At 42.4% G+C, this 24103-nt stretch overlaps 1 protein-coding gene across 4 annotated transcripts; it reads right to left on the bottom strand.

The window, feature by feature from the left end:
* Positions 1–1930: 1930 nt before the first annotated feature.
* Positions 1931–24103, bottom strand: psma4 (proteasome 20S subunit alpha 4). Of its 4 annotated transcripts, none has more exons than XM_039017147.1 (9): positions 24031–24103; positions 23414–23438; positions 23256–23298; positions 19783–19945; positions 19575–19652; positions 14839–14927; positions 14398–14528; positions 7631–7754; positions 1931–2188 (listed from the first exon to the last, which is right to left on the bottom strand). In XM_039017147.1, the coding sequence occupies exons 2-9, from the start codon at positions 23414–23416 to the stop codon at positions 2034–2036; spliced, it is 786 nt and encodes a 261-aa protein (XP_038873075.1). In that variant the 5' UTR covers positions 23417–23438; positions 24031–24103; the 3' UTR covers positions 1931–2033. The 4 variants fall into 4 exon arrangements, with proteins under 4 accessions (XP_038873075.1, XP_038873076.1, XP_038873074.1 ...); XM_039017148.1 differs by having other exon boundaries at positions 23994–24088; XM_039017146.1 differs by having other exon boundaries at positions 23256–23322; positions 23994–24063.

Here is a 24103-nt window from a genome sequence, read left to right as displayed (position 1 = left end):
CCCTGGGTTTGATCCCGGGTTTTGGCACCAAAAAAAGGAATATAATAAACGGTAATAACCAACTCATGAGCACCATTATTTGACAGCCAGACAGACCCTGTACTGACAACGGTCCATCAAACAGGTTGTCGAATTTAGCATTTAATCTTCTGTAATTGGCAGTAATTAGGACGATGTAGTAGTGACGCTAAATAGGGTCGGTCATATCCACCTCCTAAACATAAAAAACGTGAGACAAAAAGTAAATTGTAGATTGTAGAAAAAAGTGCACTGTGTTATTCCTGCACTATGATATTATACGTGTTGATTTCACAGAAGTCTCCATCATCCCCATTTCCTGCACCATTTAGACTTCAGTGGTCTGGCCCTGACAAAGACTTCTGTGAAGTCAAACCTTTGCTTTATTGCTGCAGTATGATATGATACAATCGGGAACAGCAATACACCATGTGTGGGCCTTCCCTTTATCTCAGATGTAGCACAAATACATGTAGGGTCTGCTGTCTGTAGGCCTACACTTGTGTGTGTGATTGTGAACTACCCCCTCAACCTTATTTAGACAAGGCTTTACAAAACCTCAAAAAGGTATCTACAAAACAGTAACCTAGTGCATGTGAGAGACAAAGATGTTGGGATTAATGGAATAGGTGAGTCAAATGCAGAGTTGTTTATCAGAATGAGTAGGCCAAAGGCTATAAAACACTCTTCTCCCACTGGGCTCTCTTGCCGATTCAACCAATAATCTTCAAGCTGTTTCCGGGAAACTGTCCCGACACTCCTGATGTTCTGCCAAGCCCACTTTGTCCCAAATTGGTTGATCTTTCCATCTATTTCCGGTGTCAGGCCAGTAAAGGTGCTGTGCCTTATGGTCCACTTCACCTAGGCATTTTCCAGTCCAGTGTCAAGGCAGCGCGAAGGACAGAGCTTGACCTCTGACCTCATTACAGGCGTTGTGTGCAGATGACAGAGTTAGGCCTGTTTACTGCTAAGTGGAAAGTAACTTGTTTAGCCTAGGCTTCCCCCAAGGCATCTGTTCTGGGTTTCATAGCAGCAGCATGGCTTGAAACAGACTTTAAAACTCCTATTCATCTATGTAGTCCCACAATCACTATGGTCTCAGACATTTAGACATGCTATTTATTTAGTCTGAATGTGGGCCTATTTTGTTGCTGGGTTACAAGGTGTATTTTAGGCCTTGTGCACACTCAGGTTGTAAGGCTGATGTACAGTACAACACATTTTCAATGAGTTTTTCCACACAAAATGTTTTATGCAACATGACTTTGACACAGCAGAAACCCAGCTGCCATTCTGGCTCCCACCACTAATCCCTGGCGGGGCAAAAAAAGACAGTCAGTCCCTTCTGACCTTAATCTTCACTTTACTTTACATAACAAGCCTTCAGATTGACGCTGTTACCGCATGGATGTCAGTCACGGCATTTTGCAGAAGTCCCTTTTCTGCATGTACAGCTATCAGGGTTCGAGGATCAGGTCAGCAGAATTAAAGCAAGCTAGAGTCAATGACTAATCCCTTCTAAAAATGACCTGACTCATCTTTTACATCGCATCTGATAACTGCTAATTCCACCAGAAAAGCACATGGAATATGGATGTTGCGTAAGCACATTTAGGGAATTTCAATGTTCTCCACATTACATGATCAGAACACTATTCATGAACATTTCCTCAGCACTGATGGCTCAGCATTTTGCTTACAGCATAAGTCACATATTTCCTCTCAAACATACTGTGTTCTCATTTGATGCCTCATATGTTTAATATATGACACACTACACACGTGGTGTGACAAATAGACTGTGCAGAGGCTTTGAGTTTTGTACAGAGTTGTCACATCTCAAATTTTCTGTGTAACAACACGGTCAGCCCTAGCTTTCTGAATTAACATCATTCAGCAGATGCCAGACATGTATAGTATTTAGCCTTTATTTAAAGAAATACAACAGATAGTCAAAGAACAATTTAGAAAACCTGAACTATTTTATTTTACAGAAAAGTAACAATGTGGGCCACTCATTTGTCTTTCTCCTTCTGCTCTTTTTCCTTCTTTTCTTTCTCCGCTTTGGCCTCCTCCGCCTCATGTTTCTTGATCAGCTCATCCACTTCCTTCTGTTTCAGCACCTTGATGCAAGTCTTTCCGTTCTCTCTGGTCAGAGTGGCGATCTCCACTAGATAACACCAAAGCGGAGACACATAGGGTTACAAAAAGGAGGCTACCACCCAGCATGTACACCAGTAACATAACTTTTGGGGGGAATATTTTTCACTTAAGTGGTTGGAAGGGGGAAAATGAGGAACGCAATACAACAGACATGCATATACAAATAAAGCCTTGTTCATACAGCAGGCCTTAATGCTCAAATCAGTTTTTCAAATCCATTTTGGACTACTGGACTGTCCAAACAGCAAGTTACAAGTGACCAAAATGGGTGTGTGTGTTTTCAGACAGCAGTCATTTGCTGACAAGTCTATGCTAGTTGTCATAGTAACAACAGTGTGTGTGCAGTGTGTAGGCTGATTGATGATGGTGCTTGTTTCCCATTCCTCAGAAGTTAAGTAGCAAGCTAAGGTGACAATGCCTGCCATGGACATTTTCCATTTCCTTTGAATGTTCAAAATCATAGGATAAGAACACTATTAAAGCCTCAAAAGGATAACTTTCATAACTAGACCTTTTTGGCTTTCTAGCACAATCACCAATTTGTTTGTAAACAATTAACAAGCTAGTTAGCTACCATGTTCTTGTCAAACAGAGTAGCTAGCAATCAACAATATAAAAACCACTTGAGGGCAAATAAATCAGATTTGACCAGACTTGAGGTCGACCGATTAATTGGAATGGACGATTAATTAGGGCCGATTTCAAGTTTTCATAACAATCGGAAATCGGTATTTTTGGACACCGATTTGGCCGTTTAAAAAAAATTTTTTACACCTTTATTTAACTAGGCAAGTCAGTTAAGAACACATTCTTATTTTCAATGGCGGTCTAGGAACGGTGGGTTAACTGCCTCGTTCAGGGGCAGAACGACAGATTTTTACCTTGTCAGCTCAGAGGATTCAATCTTGCAACCTTACAGTTAACTAGTCCAACCACCTGATTACATTGCACTCCACGAGGAGCCTGCCTGTTACGCGAATGCAGTAGAAGCCAAGGTAAGTTGCTAGCTAGCATTAAACTTATATAATAAAAAACAATCACTCAATCATAATCAATAGTTAACTACACATGGTTGATGATATTACTAGTTTATCTAGCGTGTCCTGCGTTGCATATAATCGATGCGGTGCGTATCGTTGCTCCAATGTGTACCTAACCATAAACATCAATGCCTTTCTTAAAATCAATACACAGAAGTATATATTTTTAAACCTGCATATTTAGCTAAAAGAAATCGAGGTTAGCAGGCAATATTATCCAGGTGAAATTGTGTCACTTCTCTTGCGTTCATTGCACGCAGTCAGTGTATATGCAACAGTTTGGCTAATTTGCCAGAATTTTACATAATTATGACATAACATTGAAGGTTGTGCAATGTAACATCAATATTTAGACTTATGGATGCCACCCCTTCGATAAAATACGTAACGGTTCCGTATTTCACTGAAAGAATAAACGTCTTATTTGAGGTGATAGTTTCCGGATTTGAGTATATATATGACCTAAGGCTCGTATTTCTGTGTGTTATGTTATAATTAAGTCTATGATTTGATAGAGCAGTCTGACTGAGCGGTGGTAGGCAGCAGCAGGCTCGTAAGCATTCATTCAAACAGCACTTTCCTGCGTTTTACCAGAAGCTCTTCGCTGTGCTTCAAGCCTATCAACTCCCGAGATTAGGCTGGTGTAACCGATGTGAAATGGCTAGCTAGTTAGCGGGGTGCGCGCTAATAGTGTTTCAAACGTAATTCGCTGAGACTTGGAGTAGTTATTCCCCTTGCTCTGCATGGGTAACGCTGCTTCGAGGGTGGCTGTTGTCGTTGTGTTCCTGGTTCGAGCCCAGGTAGGAGCGAGGAGAGGGGTGGAAGCTATACTGTTACACTGGCAATACTAAAGTGCCTATAAGAACATCCGATAGTCAAAGGTTAATGAAATAGAAATGGTATAGAGAGAAATAGTCCTATAATAACTACAACCTAAAACTTCTTACCTGGGAATATTGAAGACTCATGTTAAAAGGAACCACCAGCTTTCATATGTTCTCATGTTCTGAGCAAGGAACTTAAACGTTAGCTTTCTTACATGGCACATATTGCACTTTTACTTTCTTCTCCAACGCATTATTTAAACCAAATTGAACATGTTTCATTATTTATTTGAGGCTAAATTGATTTTATTGATGTATTATATTAAGTTAAAATAACTGTTCATTCAATATTTTCATTTTCAGTAATTTTCATTATTACAAATTTAAAAAATAATAATAATAATTTAAAAAGCCGATTAATCGGTATCGGCTTTTTTTTGTCCTCAAATAATCGGTATCGGCGTTGAAAAATCATAGTCGGTCGACCTCTAATTCAGATGTCACATGTGCAGGATAGGGCTGGATATGGCCAAAATATATCACAGTATTGGAAAATAAATTGACAATATGACAGTATTTTATGTTGTCGAATAATAAAAGTTGTGACAGGGTAGGAACCAAAGTGTTGATAAAGTGTTTCCTAGGTGACCCTATAATCTTTGGCTACGTGGAATCATTTCTCTTAGCTACTTCAGGTAGCTACCATTCATGCCTTGCATATTCCTCAGGGGTACGCGCAATGCCGTCGGGGTACGCTAAATAAAAATGTGATTCATATTTTTTTCCTTCACATTTTCAAACAGTACATTTATATTTTCCAACGGGGCTATACATTTGGGTGAGTTTTTTTGCCCTCGCCTGAGGAACCTCATTTCACTGCCAAAAATACAATTAAACCATCTAGTGTTCAGCAAAATAACAACACTATGTCAAATACAGGTAGCCTAGTCAAATAATTAACATCCAATCACATTAACCGTTACTTTCTTGTGGGAAACCTTCACTCTTGCGCAGACATTTTGAAATATGACAATTTGAAAAATAAGCCACAGGAGTTTATTGAGCGAGAATAAAGACTACTTTTCAGTAGTAAGACATGTATAAAAGCAACAGATACCATTAATAAGAAGAAGCTAGAAGAGTCTTATATGGTGAGCTACCGACTTAATTCTTCCTGCTGCCGCGGATATGGCTGGGACAATGCTGGGGGAAAAGGCCCAAAAAAACTATAGACAATGCCTTCATCAAACACTATTTTGAAACAATTACTGCTTCGCATACAAGCCAGTGAATTGTGTGTGTTACAGCTGGATGAGCCAGACATGGATGGGAGGGGGGGGGGGGGGGGGTCTGGCACAGCTCCTGGTATATGTCCGAAATGTTTATGGGGGTCAATTAAGGAAGACATCCTCTTCTGCAAAAAGTACTGGACAGCTTTGTGATATCATATGGACTTGTGGTCAAGATGTGTTGGTATATGTACTGATGGCGCAAAAGCCATGACAAGGAGACCTAGTGGATTGGTAACGCGCATGCAAGCAGTTGCTCCCGACGCCACTTGGGTACACTGCAGCATCTACCGAGAGGCTCTTGCTGCCAAGGGAATGCCTGACAGCTTGAAAGACGTTTTGGACTTTAACTTTATTAAAGCAAGGCCCCTGAACTCTCGTGTATTTTCTGCATTATGCAATATGAGCAGCGGCCATGTAATGCTTTTACAACATACAGAGTGCGCTGATTATCAAAGGGAAAAGTATTGACACGTTTTTTTATTAAATTGAGAGACGAGCTTAAAGTTCTTACTGACCATAATTTTCACTTGTCTGACTGCTTGCATGATGACGAGTTTCTCACACGACTGGCCTATCTGGGTGATGTTTTTTCCCCTCGCCTGACCGACTTGACTAGTTTTGAAAAAACTAGTCAAGTGTCCTGGGAATAGTTCCTGCGCGCGAGAGAGGGGCTCCCCATTTTCCGTTTCTCTCTTAAAGAATAGGTTATGGTCCGGTTGAAATATTATCGATTTTGTTTGTTAAAGACAACCTGAGGATTGATTTTAAAAAACATTTGAAATGTTTCTACGAACATTTCGGATACGTCGAACGAAACACAGCTTTTGTTCTCTCAAAATAATGCGCAACCCAAATGGCGTTTTTTTGTGATAAAAGTAATATTTATCGAACAAAAAGAAGATTTGTGTAACTGGGAGTCTCGTGAGTGGAAACACCCGAAGATTATCAAAGGTAAGCGATTCATTTTATTGCTTTTCTTACTTTCGTGACCAAGCTAACCAAGCTAATATAAGGCTAAGCTAATGTAGCATTGAAAGCTACACTCACAAAAGCTTGGATTTCTTTCGCTGTAAAATATATTTTCAAAATCTGACATAGGTGGATTAACAACAAGCTAAGCTGTGTTTTGGTATATTTCACTTGTGATTGCATGATTATAAATATTTTTAGTAATATTTATGCATTTGGCGCCCTGCAATTTAGCGGTTGTTTAGGAAAGTGATCCCGTACTAGGGATGCGTAGCGCAGAGAAGTTAAACAGCATGATAATTACATAAGTGCACCTTGTGCTGGGAACAAAAAGGCCACTCAAATGTGCAGTTTTCACACAACACAAGGCCACAGATATCTCAAGTCTTGATGGAGCGTGCAATTGGCATGCTGATTGCAGTAATGTCAACAGAGAATTTAATGTTAATTTCTCTACCATAAGCCGCCTCTAACGTAATTTTAAATAATTTGGCAGTACGTCCAACTGGCCTCACAACCGCAGACCACGTGTAACCACGCCAGCCCAGGACCTCCACATCCAGCTTCTTTACCTGCGGGATCGTCTGAGAAGGGGGGGGTGCTGAGGAGAATTTATTTTTGTGGAGAAAAAGTATTTCTGATTGGTTGGGCCTGCCTCCTCAGTGGGTGGGCCCCAGTCATGTTAAATCCATAGATTAGGGCCTAATGAATGTATTTCAATTGAGTGATTTCCTTCTATGAACTAACGCAGTAAAATCTTAGAAATTGTTGCATGTTGTGTTTATATTTTTGTTCAGTATAGAACACTAGTGGATTTATAGTAAGAAGCATTGTTGCATGTACCGCATTGACCATGCAGACTGAATGCAAGTGTCTCTGTCTCATGTTCGAGGAACAACAAATTGACCTCCTTGAGTGGCAGGGGTCGGGGCTAGGTCTGTGTAGAAAGTGGCATAGAGAGAGATGACTCAAGTAACAAAGTCAACTATAAAAATGGATGTTACACACAGTATCACATTTAACAAACCGACATTCAAAGGCCGTTACAGAAGGTAAAGTAAAAACCCAGCCTAGTCCGTCCATCAACACCAGTATATAGTAAAATACGGTATCCTACCCAGCCCTAGGGCAGGAATCAGAGTTTAAAACAACCTACGAAGGTGGTTTGAAATGTGGCCTGAAATATCTGAGTCACTTCAAACTACCAATGTCAACATGGCTTAAGTTAAAAAGGTCCATTAACACTCCGTTTGAGTAATATTCCATTCTGATTGGGTCTCAAGAGCTCTCTCATACACACAGGCAATCTTTCACTAACACACACCTTTCTCAGCAGACAGCTTGCTGACGTCCATAGTCTTGTTGAGCACTTTGACGGCCAGAGCCAGGGCAGAGGACAGAGACATCTCTCCTTCTTTGAAGTCCTGCTTCAGCATGGACACGGCCGCCTTGGAGAGGACACAAACAAGACACTTAACATCTTAAACACAACACTGAGAAGAAAAAAAACACACTTTAAAGTTATATTACTGAAGACACTGGGGGTGCTGGTGAGACAAAAAGAGTCCCCTAAATTGCCAGAAATATTGTCCAGACAACCCCACACACCTGTGAGAAAAATACAATATTACAAAAGAATTGTGTGGTTTCATGAAATAACATCAATAAATAGGCCTATATCAAGAATTACACATGCACTGCACTGGGGATGAATATTTTCCTAAAAATCTACCAAGTTTTAATACAGGTAATCATTCATATTTATCAGAGATTCCCGGGAAATACCGCAAAAATCAGAAGTGCCCATTTAAAGTGTTTAAAGCCAAGAGATGATCACTATGCCAGGGTTCTCCTCAAATAAGAGTTTGGCTGCGCCACCGGATCGCCAATGACGTTGTTAATTACGAAACAGGCCGTTCAAAAATTCTGAGCGTTATCATGTTGCTTAATTCAGCAGTTGGCTCTCTCGACACAGAGTTCTCAGGACGCACCGAGCGCACCTAGAGTATAGCGCTGTCGAATCATACAAACTTTGTAACGGCAGTCAAACAAAAGTCAAATGACCAAAGTTGCTAAGCTTGCTAGAGAACCTTCAACGAATGACAGAATATCTCCTATATTTGGCAAAATTGTGTTAATGAACAGTGGAAATATACTGAACAAAAATATAAAAAACACAACATGCAACAATTTCAAAGATTTTACTGAGTTACAGTTCATAAGGAAATCGGTCAATTGAAATAAATTCATTAGGCCCTAATCTATGGATTCTAAATGACTGGGAATACAAATATGCATTTGTTGGTCACAGATACGTATAAAAAAAATTGTGACATGGATCAGAAAACCAGTCGGTATCTGGTGTGACCACCATTTGCCTCATGCAGCACGACACATCTACTTCGCATTGAGTTGATCAGGCTGTTGATTGTGGCCAGTGGAATGTTGTCAAACTCCTCTTCAATGGCTGTGCGAAGTTCGTGGATATTGTCGGGAACTGGAACACGCTGTCGTGCACGTTGATCCAGAGCATCCAAAACATGCTCAATGGGTGACATGTCTTGTGAGTATGCAGGCCATGGAAGAACTGGGACTTCAAGAAATTGTGTACAGATCCTTGAAACACGGGGTCATGCATTATCATGATGAAACATGAGGTGATGGCAGAGGATGAATGGCATGACAATGGGCCTCAGGATCTCTGTACATTCAAATTGACATCAATAAAACATCCATAGCTTATGCCTGCCCATGCCTTAACTCCACCGCCACTATGGGGCACTCTGTTCACAACGCTGACGTCAGCAAATCGCTTGCCATACACGGTTGTGAGGCCGGTTGGACGTACTGCCAAATTCTCTAAAACGTCAATGAGGCGGCTTAAGGAATTGAAATAAACATTCAATTCTCTGGCAACAGCTCTGGTGGACATTCCTGCAGTCAGCATGACAATTGCACACTCCCTCAAACTTGAGATGTCTGTGGTGTTGTGTGACAAAACTACACATTTTAGAGTGGCCTTTTATTGTCCCCAGCACAAGGTCCAACTGTGTAAAGATCATGCTGTTTAATCAGCTTCTTGATATGACACCTGTCAGGTGGATGGATTATCTTGTCAAAGGAGAAATGCTCACTAACAGGGATGTAAACAAAATCTTAAGAGAAATAAGCTTTTTTTGCATAAGGAAAGTTATTTCAACTCATGAAACATGGGACCAACACTTTACATGTTGCTTTAATATTTTTTGTTAAGTGTAGGTAAAATACCAAGATTGATCTCACATTCTCTGCCGAAGCTCTCGTACGGGCAGAAAGTACGAGACAGCGCAAAGAGGGTGAAATGTGGCGGTATTTTGGCATTCATAGGTTGAAAGATGTGCTTTTTGATAATGCAACCTATGGATGACAGAATAAAGTTAGGAATTTCCATGCGAGACAGAAGTCAGGATACACACAAAAAGCTTATTTCTCTCAAATTGTGCACATATTTTTTTACATCCTTGTTAGTGAGCATTTCTCCTTTGCCAAGATAATCCATCCACCTGACAGTCGTAGCATATCAAGAAGCTGATTAAACAGCAGGGCCTAATGAATGTATTTCAATTGAGTGATTTCCGTCTATGAACTAACGCAGTAAAATCTTAGAAATTGTTGCATGTTGTGTTTATATTTTTGTTCAGTATAGAACACTAGTGGATTTATAGTAAGAAGCATTGTTGCATGTACCGCATTGACCATGCAGACTGAATGCAAGTGTCTCTGTCTCATGTTCGAGGAACAACAAATTGACCTCCTTGAGTGGCAGGGGTCGGGGCTAGGTCTGTGTAGAAAGTGGCAGAGAGAGATGACTCAAGTAACAAAGTCAACTATAAAAATGGATGTTACACACGGTGTATCACATTTAACAAACCAACATTCAAATGCCGTTACAGAAGGTAAAGTAAAAACCCAGCCTAGTCCGTCCATCAACACCAGTATATAGTAAAATACAAATACTTTCCCCAAAACCTTCTCAATTAAAATGTTACTCAAGAATATTCAGAGACTTGTCCCGAAGCCACCCCTGCGTTGTCTTGGCTGTGTGCTTATGGTCATTGTCCTGTTGGAAGGTGAACCTTCGCCCCAGTCTGAGGTCCTGAGCACAAGGATCTCTGTACTTTGCGCCGTTAATCTTACCCTTGATCCTGACTAGTCTCCCAGTCCCTGCCACGGAAAAACATCCTGACAGCATAATTTTGCCACCACCATGCTACAATGTAGAGATGATGCCAGGTTTCCTCCAGACATGACGCTTGGCATTCAGGACAAATAGTTCAATCTTGGTTTCATCAGAGAATGTCGTTTCTCATGGTCTGAGTCTTTAGGTGCCTTTAGGCAAGCTCCTAGCCGGCTGTCATGTGTCTTTTACTGACGAGTGGTTCCGTCTGGTCACTGTACCATAAAGGCCTGATTGTTGGAGTGCTGCAGAGATGGTTGTCCTTCTGGAAGGTTCTCCCATCTCCACAGAGGAACTCTAGAGCTGTCGGTGACTATCAGGTTCTTGGTCAACTCCCTGACCAAGGCCCTTCTCCCCCAATTGCTCAGTTTGGCCGGGCAGCCAGCTCTAGGTACAGTCTTGGTGGTTCCAAACTTCTTCAATTTAAGAATGATGGAAGCCACTGTGTTCTTGGGGACCTTCAATGCTGAAGACATTTTTTGGTACACTTCCCAAGATCTGAGCCTCGATACAATCCTGTCTCAGCGCTCTACGGACAATTCCTTCGACCTCATGGCTTGGTTTTTGTTCTGACATGCACTGGTCGACTGTGGGACCTTATATAGACAGCTGTGTGCCTTTCCAAATCCTGTCCAATCAATTGAATTTACCACACGTGGACTTCAATCAAGTTGTAGAATCATCAAGGATGATCAATGGAAACAGGATGCACCTGAGCTCAATTTCGAGTAACATAGCAAAGGGTCTGAATAGTTATTTACCGTAATTGCTGGACTATTAAGCGCACCTGAATATAAGCCGCACCCACTGAATTTTTCAAAAATATGTATTTTGTACATAAATAAGCCGCACGTGTCTATAAGCCGCAGGTGCCTACCGGTACATTGAAACAAATGAACTTTACACAGCCTTTAAACGAAACACGGCTTGTAACAAAAATAAATAGGCTTTAACGAAACACGGCTTGTAACAAAAATTAAAAAAATAGCAGTAAACAGTAGCCTACCAAGAAAGTCATTGGTCACTATCTTCCTCCTCCTGTGCACTGAAACCACTGAAGTCATCTCCTTCGGTGTCGGAGTTGAAGAGCCTCAGAATTGCTTCATCCGATGTTGGATCGTTTTCATTGTCGCTCTCGTCACTTTCATCCGGAGGCAAATTCCCCGCTGAGCTCATGCTGCCCTCTTCAACACGCAGCAGTCCAGCCTTTCGAAACCCGTTGATGATAGTGGATCTTTTGACAATGCTCCACGCTGTCAGGACCCACTGGCAGACTTGACCATAAGTTGCTCTTCGCATGCGGCCTGTTTTAGTGAAGGATTTCTCCCCACTTGTCATCCAAGCCTCCCACTGAACACGGAGCGCCACCTTAAATGCACGATTTACACTGATGTCGAGTGGCTGCAAATACTTTGTTGTGCCCCCAGGAATCACAGCTGGAATTGAGTTTGCCTCTTGATGGCTTCTTTCACAGAATCTGTTACGTGGGCCCTCATGCTGTCCAACACGAGCAATGCCTTGTTCTTGTGAAAGAATCCTCCCGGTCGCTTGCCGTAACACTCCGTATGCCATTCATGCATTAGGCTTTCCGTCATCCATCCTTTCTTGTTGACTTTCACAACAATTCCTCTCGGGAAGTTTTCTTTTGGCATCGTCATGCGTTTGAAAATCAACATCGGTGGAAGCTTTTCTCCCGATGCCGTGCAGCTCAGAACACAGGTGAAGTGCGTTTTTTCATGCCCAGTTGTTTTCAGCGTGATGGATGATTCGCCTTTCCTGTTGACAGTCCGAGTGAGAGGCAGGTCAAACGTCAGAGGAACCTCGTCCATATTTATGATGTCGTGCGGGCCGATGGAATGCTCCGCTATCTTTGCATCAGTGAATTTACGGAAGTTTGAAACTTTTTCCTCGTAGTCGGGAGGGAGCTGCTGACACAGACTCGTCCGTACCCTGATGGACAGGCCTTTACGTCTCATAAATCTTAGACACCACGATGGTCCACCTCTAAAATCCTCAAACTTCATTGCGGTGGCGATTGTTTTGGCTTTCAGTCGGATCTGCACAGTTGAAACACCTCGGCCGTCTGCTCTCTGTGTGTTGACCCAGTCTTCAAGCTCATTTTCTAGTTCGGGCCATCTGCTTTTCTTCCCTCTGAAAGCTTTTGTTGTCTTTCTGCACTGAGTCAGTTGCTCATGCTGCTGTTTCCAACGTCTTATCATAGACTCATTAAGGCCAAGCTCCCGTGCAGCAGCTCTATTTCCCTTTCCAACAGCCAGATCGATCGCCTTCAACTTGAAAGCTGCATCATATGCATTTCTCTGTGTCTTTGCCATGATGAGGGTGACAAAATGACTACCGTAATCAGAATGATGGGAAGTTTGAGCGCGCTCGATTTACGTCACATTATGTGACGGTGCTCAGTTTTTTGGCGGCATGAATTTGTGAAAGCGGGAAAAATCCATAAATTAGCCGCGTCATTGTATAAAGCGCGAGGTTCATAGCGTGGGAAAAAAGTAGCGGCTTATAGTCCGGAAATTACGGTAAATAAGGTAAATGCTTTTTCATTTTAATACATTTGGAAAAACCATTCTAAAAACCTGTTTTCACTTTTTCATTATGGGGTATTGTGTGTAGATTCCTGAGGAAAATGTTTTATTTAATCTATTTTTAGAATAAGGCTGTAACGTAACAAAATTGGGTCGACCAACCAGTGCTCCCGCACATTGGCTAACCGGGCTATCTGCATTGTGTCCCACCCACCACCCGCCAACCCCTCTTTTACGCTACTGCTACTCTCTTTTCATCATATATGTATAGTCACTTTAACCATATCTACATGTACATACTACCTCAATCAGCCTGACTAACCGGTGTCTGTATGTAGCCTCGCTACTATATATAGCCTGTCTTTTTACTGTTGTTTTATTTCTTTACCTACCCATTGTTCACCTAATACCATTTTTGCTCTATTGGTTAGAGCCTGTAAGTAAGCATTTCACTGTAAGGTCTACTACACCGGTTGTATTCAGCGCACATGACAAATAAACTTTGATTTAGAAAGTCAAGGGGTCTGAATACTTTTCCGAAGGGACTGTATAGCACAGGAGGTTGGTGGCACCTTAATTGGACGGGCTCGTCGTAATGGCTGGAGCAAAATTAGTGGAATGGTATCAAACACATGGCTTCTATGTGCTTGATGCCATTCCATTTTAAGTGTATGAATCATACAGCCAACACAATCAACATTTTCAGGAAAACAATAAGCAACTACATTTCCATAGTGTACCTTTAAGAGCTCTTATGCACACACAATCTGGCTAAGCAAACATGTCCTTGATATTCAGGTTAGTCAAAGACTGAGCCATCATGGTGACACTTCCTCTACAACAATCCTGGGTGGTGAAACATTTGAGTTTACTCTTTTAATCTGTTCAATGGTGAGCGCCTTTCCAACATGCAGAGACCTTCAGAAGCACAGCTGCCGCCCTCTGGTGCCCAAGCGTTGCATAGTTTCATCATTCAGTTAATTGCAGGACAGCATACGGACAAAGAGGGGCAGGAGAATCAGGTGCAGCCATGAGTGGTCTTTTGGTGGACTAAGTGAAATCAGGTGTGGTAGTTATGTAGGAACCAGTATTATGGTACCGTTCATGTCTCCATAACCTACACATATCTCAAAGTATACTACAGGTCATCTGAGAATCTACCACAGAAACAGGCTGCTTTATATAAAGGGGATTTAGGGCTGACAAAAAAACAAAAACGGGTAATTTGTGGTTGAAGTCCATAGTCGACCCGTGGTTCATCTCTGGTGATTTGCCACAGCAGATGAAGAATGCAGCACGTAAACACATCCAATGTTAAGAGGGACTTACGGCACTATTGTTGCCGATACAGGTGGCCTTCCAGCCTCCGTAGTTGCCGCTGGGGTCACTCTGGTAGAGCTGGAAACCATAGTGTTTGTCCCAACCCATGTACAGCAGAGACACGCCGAAGGGCCTTTTCCCTGTGGTCAAACCGCACAAACAGAAATGTAAAGAATTTTATCTATAATGTCAACTTTGCTTTTTGAACAACCTCAGAGAATGAAAGGCAATCATGAATTCAGAAGACACTGCTTTTTACACTGAAGGTGGCCGGACCAGCCACTTACAACTTCACACTTGAAATTACAGTATTGAGGAGCAGTGAGCTAAACATAATGGCCTTCCAATTGACACTGCCCTCTAGTTGCTTACAGTGACCTGCAGGTGGACTCTCGTTTCATTGGAGAGTACTACTGAATAAAGCCTCATCTGGTGTAGACAGCAACTGACCTCCAAACTGTGTGTAGGCCTGTTTGATGTCACACAGAGCTGTAACCAGCTGCTCACAGGGGATAGGCTCCTGGTACTGCAGTAGGTATCTGTGAGAAGGGAGAAGAGGAATTCCATATGTATCCACAATGTTGCTTCATCACTAGCTTCAATAAACTATTTAGGAGCAACAAAAAGGCACAGACCGGCATTTAGGCTACCTTTAGGGCATTTTCACATATGAAACGCATTACTCTGGTTTGGATTCCTGGAGCGTGTGAGACTTTACAGAAAACTTTTCAGGGTGCGATTAGCAAGACACACATTCTACATGACGTTAGCTAGCTAGCTTATTTAGAACAGGCAAACACACTGAACAAAAATATAAAATGCAACATGTTAAGCGTTGGGTCCATGTTTCATGAGCTGAAATAAAAGATACCAGAAATGTTTCAATCGCATTAAAAAGCTTTGAGCACTTCCCTGTTAGCTTTGAGCACTTCCCTGTTTTGAGCACTTCCCTGTTAGTGAGCATTTTAGCCTTTGTCAAGATAATCCATCCACCTGATAGGTGTGGCATATCAAGTAGCTGATTAAACATGATCATTACACAGGTGCACCATGTGGTGGCGACAACAAAAGGATACTAAAATCTGCAGTTGTGTCACACAACATAATGCCACAGATGTCTCAAATTGAGGGAGCGTGCAATTGACATGCTGATTGCAGGAATGTCCACCAGAGCTGTTGCCAGAGAATTTAATGTACATTTTTCTACCATAAGCCGCCTCCAACGTCATTTTAGAGAATTTGGTAGTACGTCCAACCGGCCTCACAACATGTAACCTCACCAGCCCAGGACCGCCACCTGTGGATTATCTGTGACCAGCCACCCAGACAGTTGATGAAACTGATGAGTATTTCTGAAAAACTCATTCTGATTGGCAGGTCCTGGCTCCCAAGTGGGTGGGCCTATGCACTCCCAGAGCCACAGATGGCTGCACCCCATCACGTGAAATCCATAGATAAGGCCTAATATTTTTTTCTCCAATTGACTGATTTCCTTCCATGAAATGTAACTCAGTAAAATCGTTGAAATTGTTGCATGTTGCATTTATATTTTTGTTCAGTGTAGTTACTGCACAATACTAACCTAATTGACAGAGTGTAAAGGAAGACTGTACAGAATAAAAAATATTCCAAAACATGCATCCTGTTTGCAACAACGCACTAAAGTAATACTGCAAAAAATGTGGAAAAGCAATTCACATTTTTTCCTGAATACAAAGGGCTATGTTTGGGTCAAATCCAATACATTACCAAATACCACTCTCCATATTTTCAACCATAGTGGTGGCTGCATCATGTTATGGGTACGCTTGTAATCATTCACGACTGGGGAGTTGGTCAGGATACAAAATAAATGGAATGGAGCTAAGCACAGGCAAAATCCTAAAAGGAAAACCTGGTTCAGTCTACTTTCCACCAGACACTGGGCGATGAACTCACCTTTCAGCAGGACAATAACCGAAAATAAAAAAGGCCAGATCTACATTGAGTTGCTTACCAAGAAGAGAGTGAAAGTTCGAGTGGCCGAGTTACAGTTTTGACTTAAATCTGCTTTTAAATCTAGGGCAAGACTAGCAATGGTCAACAACCAATTTGGAGAATTTAGAAAATAATAAAGTGTGCAAAGCTCTTCGACTTCTCTAGAAAGACTCACTGCTGTAGTCACTGCTAAAGGTTATTCTTATTTTGTACTTTTTAACCCTTTTTTCTCCCAAATTCTCATGATAGCCAATTGGTAGTTACAGTCTTGTCTCATCGCTGCAACTCCCGTACGGAGAGGCGAAGGTCGAGAGCCATGCGTCCTCGGAAACACGACCCTGCCAAGCCGCACTGCTTCTTGAAACACTGTGCGCTTAACCCGGTTGCCAGCCGCACAAATGTGTTGGAGGAAACACCATTCAACTGGCGACCGTGTCAGCGTGCATGCACCTGGCCCGCCACAAGGAGTCACTAGAGCGCGATGGGGCAAGGACATCCCGGCCGGCCAAACCCTCCCCTAACCCAGACGACGCTGGGCCAATTGTGCGCCGCCTCATGGGTCTTCCGGTCGCGGCTGGCTGTGACAGCCCGGGATCGAACCCGGGTCTGTAGGGACGCATCAAGCACTGCGATGCAGTGTCTTAGACCGCTGCGCCACTCAGGAGGCCCTACCAAAATGTGATTCTAACACGTATTGCCTCAGGGGTGTGAATACTTATGTAAATGAGATACTTTTGCTCAGGTAGTGTATGTGGACACCTGCTCAAACATCTGAAAACAGGAAAGGGCCTGCCCCAAAAGTTGGAAGCACAGAATCGTCTAGAATGTCATTGTATGCTGTAGCGTTAAGATATCCCTTCACTGGAACTAAGGGGCCTAGCCCAAACCATGAAAAACAGCCCCAGACCATTATTCCTCCTCCACCAAACTTTACAGTTGGCATTATGCAGTCGGGCAGGTATCGTTCTCCTGGCATCTGCCAAACCCAGATTTGTACGTTGGAATGCCAGATGGTGAAGCGTGATTTATCACACCAGAGAACGTGTTTCCACTGCTCCAGAGTCCAATGGTGGCAAGCTTTACACCAACTTCAGCTGATCCTTGGCATTGCGCATGGTGATCTTATGCTTGTGTGCGGCTGCTCGGCCACAGAAAACCATTTCATGAAGCTCCTGACGAATAGTTATTGTGCTGACGTTGCTTCCAGAGTCAGCTTAGAACTCTGTAGTGAGTGTTGCAACCGAGGACAGACAATTTTTTTCGCGCTTCAGCACTCGGCGGTGCCGTTCTGTGAGCTTGTGTGACCTACCACTTCGCGGCTGAGCCGTTGTTGCTCCGAGACGTTTCCAATTCACAAGAACAGCACTTAGTTGACCAGGGCAGCTCTAGCAGGGCAGAAATTTGATGAACTGACTTGTTGGAAAGGTGGCATCCTATGACGGTGCCATGTTGAAAGTCACCGAGCTCGTCAGTAAGGCCATTGTACTGCCAATGTTCCCTATAGAGATTGCATGGATGTGGCCGCGATTTTATACACTTGTCAGCAACAGGTGTGGCTGAAATAGCTGAATCCACTCATTTGAATGGATGTACACATACTTTTGTATATATTGTGCATTTCCATATAGTGTATTTCCTTTTCAAGACATTTAAAAAGTCTAAACATGTTATTACAGGGTATTGTGAGTAGATGGGTAGAAAATAAATCTATTTGTATCAATTTTTTATTCAGGCTGTAACAACAAAATGTGGAATAAGCTCACATTTGATTCAGTGCGGATCAGGGTCCCAAACGATCCAGGATCCGGTTCATACAGGGATATGTGCCCTTTATCAGTGTTAATCAAGGTTCGTACAGACAGTGGCAAGTCAAATTCAAGGACTTTCAAGGAGTTTAAGCACTAATATTTATTTTCTATTGTTTCTAGTCGCCACCAGACGCCAGTATAGCTCAACAACCTAATGAAAAAATATACATACTATTCATCGCTACCTTTCAATACATACATGAGTGGTAAGTCAGTACTGTAATTTGAGTAGTAATGAGCAGAGTTGAGACATGCGTACTGGTGAACACACATTTCCTATTGGCATTACAACACAATTCCAGGTTAATGACTGTATTGTATTTTTATTGGGCATTTGGGAATCTACTACTTAATAGCTACGAAAAAGCATCTTGCATCAGACTGGCAGCTTTAATATCACCGGTCAGGAGAAGGGCGGGTGGGCTGTGCGAGGAAAACGGCAGATGAACGGCCACCAGAACGGCAGGAGCTTACGCTTGATAAAGTGTAATATCACGGGCACCCCTTTGAAAGAGGCAAAAAATCTCTGGAGAGAAAAAAAGTCGCATAAAGAGGATGGATGCAGCACTGGGTCTTTCCCCCTTCAGGGGCGATTCGCCCATGCTCGCAATGTCAAAGTCTGATGCATTTTTTGCACCATACACGGTGTGGGTTGGTTGGGTCCAGTGATAGAGGTAAAAAAAATAATATTAAAAAGTGGGTAAACTACACTGAACAAAAATATAAAACGCAAAATGTAAAGTGTTGGTCCCATGTTTCATGAGCAGATATAAAAGATCCCAGAAATGTTTCATACGGACAAAAGGCAGGATTTAATCTACATTTGCCAGTCATTTTACCTATCGATGTGACGTTTTCCACCGCCTAATCAGTCAGTTCTGTACCTGCTTGGCTGAGTGGCACTGTGGGTGGAATGAGTGAGCTCGGTTGGCAACCAGAACACAAAACACACAATGAAATAAAACTTGTCAGTCTGCCAGGAAATCATTTTAAAACCAATACATTTTTCATATTAACATATTTGATAATTTTCTGTTGCAATTTCTCATTGCAATTCAAGCGCTAACTTAAGAAAATGTCTGATTTTCAAGGTATTCCAGTACTTGAATTTCAGAGTGCCAAATTCAAGTACTTTAAGCATCTTGCGCGAACCCTTGTGTGAAGTGAACACAGAGAGGCATTTCAGATGTCACTGACAGTAAAATGGAACAGTGACATTTGTCATTGGTAAGGAAAACAATTGTCTTTTCGGTTCTCCGAAATGTTTCCCTAATTTATTATTATGCTTCATCATAGCTATGAAGCGCATCAATCATATATCTCTATCAGTGCTTGATTGACACGCAGCTCTGCCCACCCAGCGCCACCCTCTAATCATCTGTTAGGTGGTCCCCTGCTCACCTCTGTGCTATTAGTCTCAGCTCATTGGTCAGTACGTTGGCATCTGATGTGATTCCAGCCACGCTACACGCTATATCCCTGCAACACAAGACAAGAGGAAATGTCACACAAGCCAGTAGAGGCAATGGAAGGGCACTTCTGCTTGCCACTAGATGATGTACCTAGGTTTTTTATCTGAAGATAAACACAGAAGGATGCAGCAACTTACTCATTCAGCTTGTAGATCTTTTCTGAGAAAAACACCTCGTCCAATAGCTTGTGGATGTTCCTCCTCTCAGCCGCCAGCAGCACACCGTCGTTGGCCAAAATCCCCAGACAAGTGCCAGCATGACCAATGGCCTCCATGGCATACTCTACCTGGTATAGGCGGCCTGCCAATGACAGATGGCAAATGATAAGTGTGGGCAATTCCATGATAACGGAATGTCAAAGTTTAACAAACCATATAACTCCATGCACAATGACTACTTTGAACAATTTACACAGTAAGAAACAAAAACAAAACTTTCCTGGAATAACTGAGCAGATGCAAAGTTTGTAAACAAAAGGTAAAATCTCCTTCAGTTTAATTTTGACCAAATACTGCATCTCCACAGTTCCTGTAAATGTGTTTTTGTAAAATTGTCAGTGGAAATTGTTAAAAGTAGTCCTTGTGCATAGAGATCTATGGTTTGTTAAACTGTGAAATCATTGTTTTTGTTTGGTATACATTACTGTGAAAAAATCTGAGTCGCTGAGTAACTCCGTTACCATGGAATTGCCTGTGTGTCTCAGCACAACTAAACTCAGCAAAAAAAAGAAACGTCCCCTTTTCAGGACCCTGTCTTTCAAAGGCAATTCGTAAAAATCCAAATAACTTCACAGATCTTCACTGTGAAGGGTTTAAGCACTGTTCCCCATGCTTGTTCAATGAACCATAAACAATTAATTAACATGCACCTGTGAAACTGTCGTTAAGACACTAACAGCTTACAGACTGTAGGTAATTTAAGGTCACAGTTATGAAAACTTAGGACACTAAAGAGGCCTTTCTACTGACTCTGAAAAACACCAAAAGAAAGATGCCCAGGGTCCCTGCTCATCTGCGCGAACGTGCCTTAGGCATGCTGCAAGGAGGCATGAGGACTGCAGATGTGGCCAGGGCAATAAATTGCAATGTCCGTACTGTGAGACGACTAAGACAGCGCTACAGGGAGACAGGACAGACAGCTGATCGTCCTCGCAGTGGCAGACCACGTGTAACACCTGCACAGGATCGGTACATCCGAACATCACACCTGCGAGACAGGTACAGGATGGCAACAACAACTGTCAGAGTTACACCAGGAAAGCACAATCCCGCCATCAGTGCTCAGACTGTCCGCAATAGGCTGAGAGAGGCTGGACTGAGGGCTTGTAGGCCTGTTGTAACATCACCGGCAACACCGTCGCCTATGGGCACAAACCCAATGTTGCTGGACCAGACAGGACTGGCAAAAAGTACTCTTCACTTACGAGTCGCGGTTTAGTCTCACCGGGGGTGATGGTCAGATTCACGTTTATCGTCGAAGGAATGAGCTCTACACCGAGGCCTGTACTCTGGAGCCGGATTGATTGAGGTGGAGGGCCCGTCATGGTCTGGGGCGGTGTGTCACAGTATCATCAGATTGCCTGCAATGACAACAAGCTCAATCTCAACGCTGTGCGTTACAGGGAAGACATCCTCCTCCCTCATTGGTATCCTTCCTACAGGCTCATCCTGACATGACCCTCCAGCATGACAATGCCACCAGCCATACTGCTTGTTCTGTGCGGTGAAGAGCCCGGATCTCAATCCCATTGAGCACGTCTGGAACCTGATGGATCGGAGGGTGAGGGCTAGGGCCATTTGTCTTGGAACTTGCAGGTGCCTTGGTGGAAGAGTGGGGTAACATCTCACAGCAAGAACTGGCAAATCTGGTGAAGTCCATTAGGAGGAGATGCACTGCAGTACTTAATGCAGCTAATGGCCACACCAGATACTGACTTACTTTTGATTTTGACCTCACCCTTTGTTCAGGGACACATTATTCCATTTCTGTTAGTCACATGTCTGTGGAACTTGTTCAGTTTATGTCTCAGTTGTTGAATCTTGTTATGTTCATACAAATAATTTACACATGTTAAGTTTGCTGAAAATAAGCGCGGTTGACTGTGAGAGGACGTTTCTTTTTTTACTGAGTTTATAAATGCACCCTTCCTTTTAGACAGGGCCGGTCCTGGCCGTTCTGACACCCTACGCTAGACACTAAAATTGCCTTCCCCCACAGAACCAGAACAGTAAGCAAAATGATGTTGAAAATACCTATTTACCAGACATTGAAGTTATGATATGAATGGTGAAAATACATAATTTAAAGACACCTATGTTTGGGCCAAATCAAGGCCTGTACAGACCGGACAAAATCTGAACCAAACATTAGACGTCTATGATTGGTTCGGATTTGGTCCGGACCAAAAAGCAAAGTCCGTGGATATGGAAATCAAGGCCGGTCCGAACTGCACCAAAAAAAGACATCCGGACCAAAAAAATATGTCCAATAGGCGTCAGCGGCGGTCCGTGCTTACTGAGGTATAGCCTACAGTGTCGCCTGAAATGTAATTTTAGGAACGCCCATCTATGTGGTAGGCCCACCGTTTCTAAAACAGGCCGTTGCATTGGCTTTATTAGTCCTCTTTTCTGTCACTAATCGACGTGGCTATTTAAGCTCCGAATATCAGATACCCAACTTTATCAGGAGTTCTCCTAAACCTATTTGCAATATGTTAACACAGCGGGAAATGCAGAAGTATTTTCTTTTTCGCTATGATCAGCCCCTAAAAGATTGAGTTAAAAACTTGAAATCACTGATCATGACAACTGCTGTCCATGAAACTCATGGAGTAGCCTGATTGTCCGTTCCACATTCTACATTTTACTTTGGACTGTTCTGTCCTGTTTTTAGGATATGTTGTTCAACAGGTCAGCACATTTTTATTTATTTTTTTGATTGGGCGCAATTTAGGTTAGGCTAAATGATCAGAGAAACCTGCATGATGTGAAAGGTTTCTGTCTCATTACATTGTCATACATTTATCTCCAGCCTGTAGGCTACAGAGAAGACCACATACTCTACCATATGCTATATTTGCTACATGATTTATGTTTGATAATTTTTGTTGACAGAATGTTGGTGGAGGTGACTCTCCAACAGCAGCCTGGAGAGGCGTGCTTTGAATGGACAATATAAATCATTTGCGTCCCTGCCTTTGACAAAGTGGGCACTGCTTATCACAGGGTGGCATCAAAGCTCACCTAAATAGCCCATATGACACTAGCTGACAAATTGTCATTGTTTTGGGGTAGAATTGTGAGAATTTGTGTTATTTGGAGGTGCGTCTTGATCAGTTAAGCTCAGAAAATACCACCCTTGTCAATCTGCCACCTGGCAGCCACCTAGGCCTGCCTAATGAGCGGGCTGGCCCAAGATTCAGAAATAACTGATCTGACATGATTGGATTTGTAAAACTTTGCAGTAGGATATAAGCTTTCACCTATCCGATTGCATTTGATCCATCTTATTTCAAGGAGCAAATGAAGGATACATTCAAAAGTATTCCAACATGAATGTCCATCAGTTGTCAATAACTTTACTGCCTATAAATTGAGAGGCTCAATCTTACCTTCAGGCGAGAAGATGGTTGTTCTTGAATCATATCGACGAGACTGTAAAAGGTCAACAATATCACACTACAAACTATCATAAATTGCTGTTGTGCTTCCATCAGTTTCTTTGGCTTCCATTACAAAAACTTAAATCTCAGGTTGATTTGATACTCACCATCTTAGTAGTTTCCTTTAAAATGCTGTGGAGGTTAAACAAATAATGTTCAGATAACAAATTAATCAACTCCACTATGTGATAAGCAAGTTGCTAAAGGCTTAGTCAACTCATTCTGCCAGATTGAAATGTATCAGTGCCGGTATTCTAGTTCTACAGCGCTTGCTTGTCATAGCTATGGCTAACGTTAGCTAGTTTGCCTGCGCTAGTACGGACGCCAGCAGAGTGAAACTGAAAGTGCAGTAGTACCTGAGGAATTGGTAATAATTCGCTATAAGGACAACATATGTACACACCAATATGGAATGATTCATTGCAAGTTAACGTGAACTAGCTAGTTAACTATGGCAGAAATAGAAGTTACAACTTTTGTACTAGCGCAAGCTCTATCAATTAGGATGCTTGCTAGCTAACTGCTAGCTCTCGAGCTACCATGAAGCAGCAACTTTTAGCTCCCAGTCCCCACTCCATCCACCATTACAGATGTTAAAAGAAATAGCTAGCTAGCTAATGACATGAATTACAATATCATTACTGTGCAAAGCAATAAGCGTGTTTTGATTATTTTTTAAAGGGATACCTAAAAGCTTAAATATACAACGCAAATTGTCATACACCTTCTCTTGCGTTGTGACCTAACGTAGCCGGCGTGAACGAAGACTGTGTCAAAGATATTTCCTTGTTCTACTT

Source organism: Salvelinus namaycush, chromosome 21 (assembly GCF_016432855.1).
Source record: "Salvelinus namaycush isolate Seneca chromosome 21, SaNama_1.0, whole genome shotgun sequence".
NCBI classification, from domain to species: domain Eukaryota; kingdom Metazoa; phylum Chordata; class Actinopteri; order Salmoniformes; family Salmonidae; genus Salvelinus; species Salvelinus namaycush.
The sequence above is the reverse complement of the archived record's forward strand: the minus strand, read 5'-3'. Positions and strand labels throughout refer to the sequence as shown.

Excerpts from the sequence above, each read along its gene's own strand:
- psma4 (XM_039017146.1), bottom strand. Across the intron at positions 19,946-23,255 it reads AACCATCTTCTCGCCTGAAG|GCCGCCTATACCAGGTAGAG; the intron begins GTAAGATTGAGC and ends TGTCATTGGCAG. Across the intron at positions 14,529-14,838 it reads GGCCTACACACAGTTTGGAG|GGAAAAGGCCCTTCGGCGTG; the intron begins GTCAGTTGCTGT and ends GTTTGACCACAG.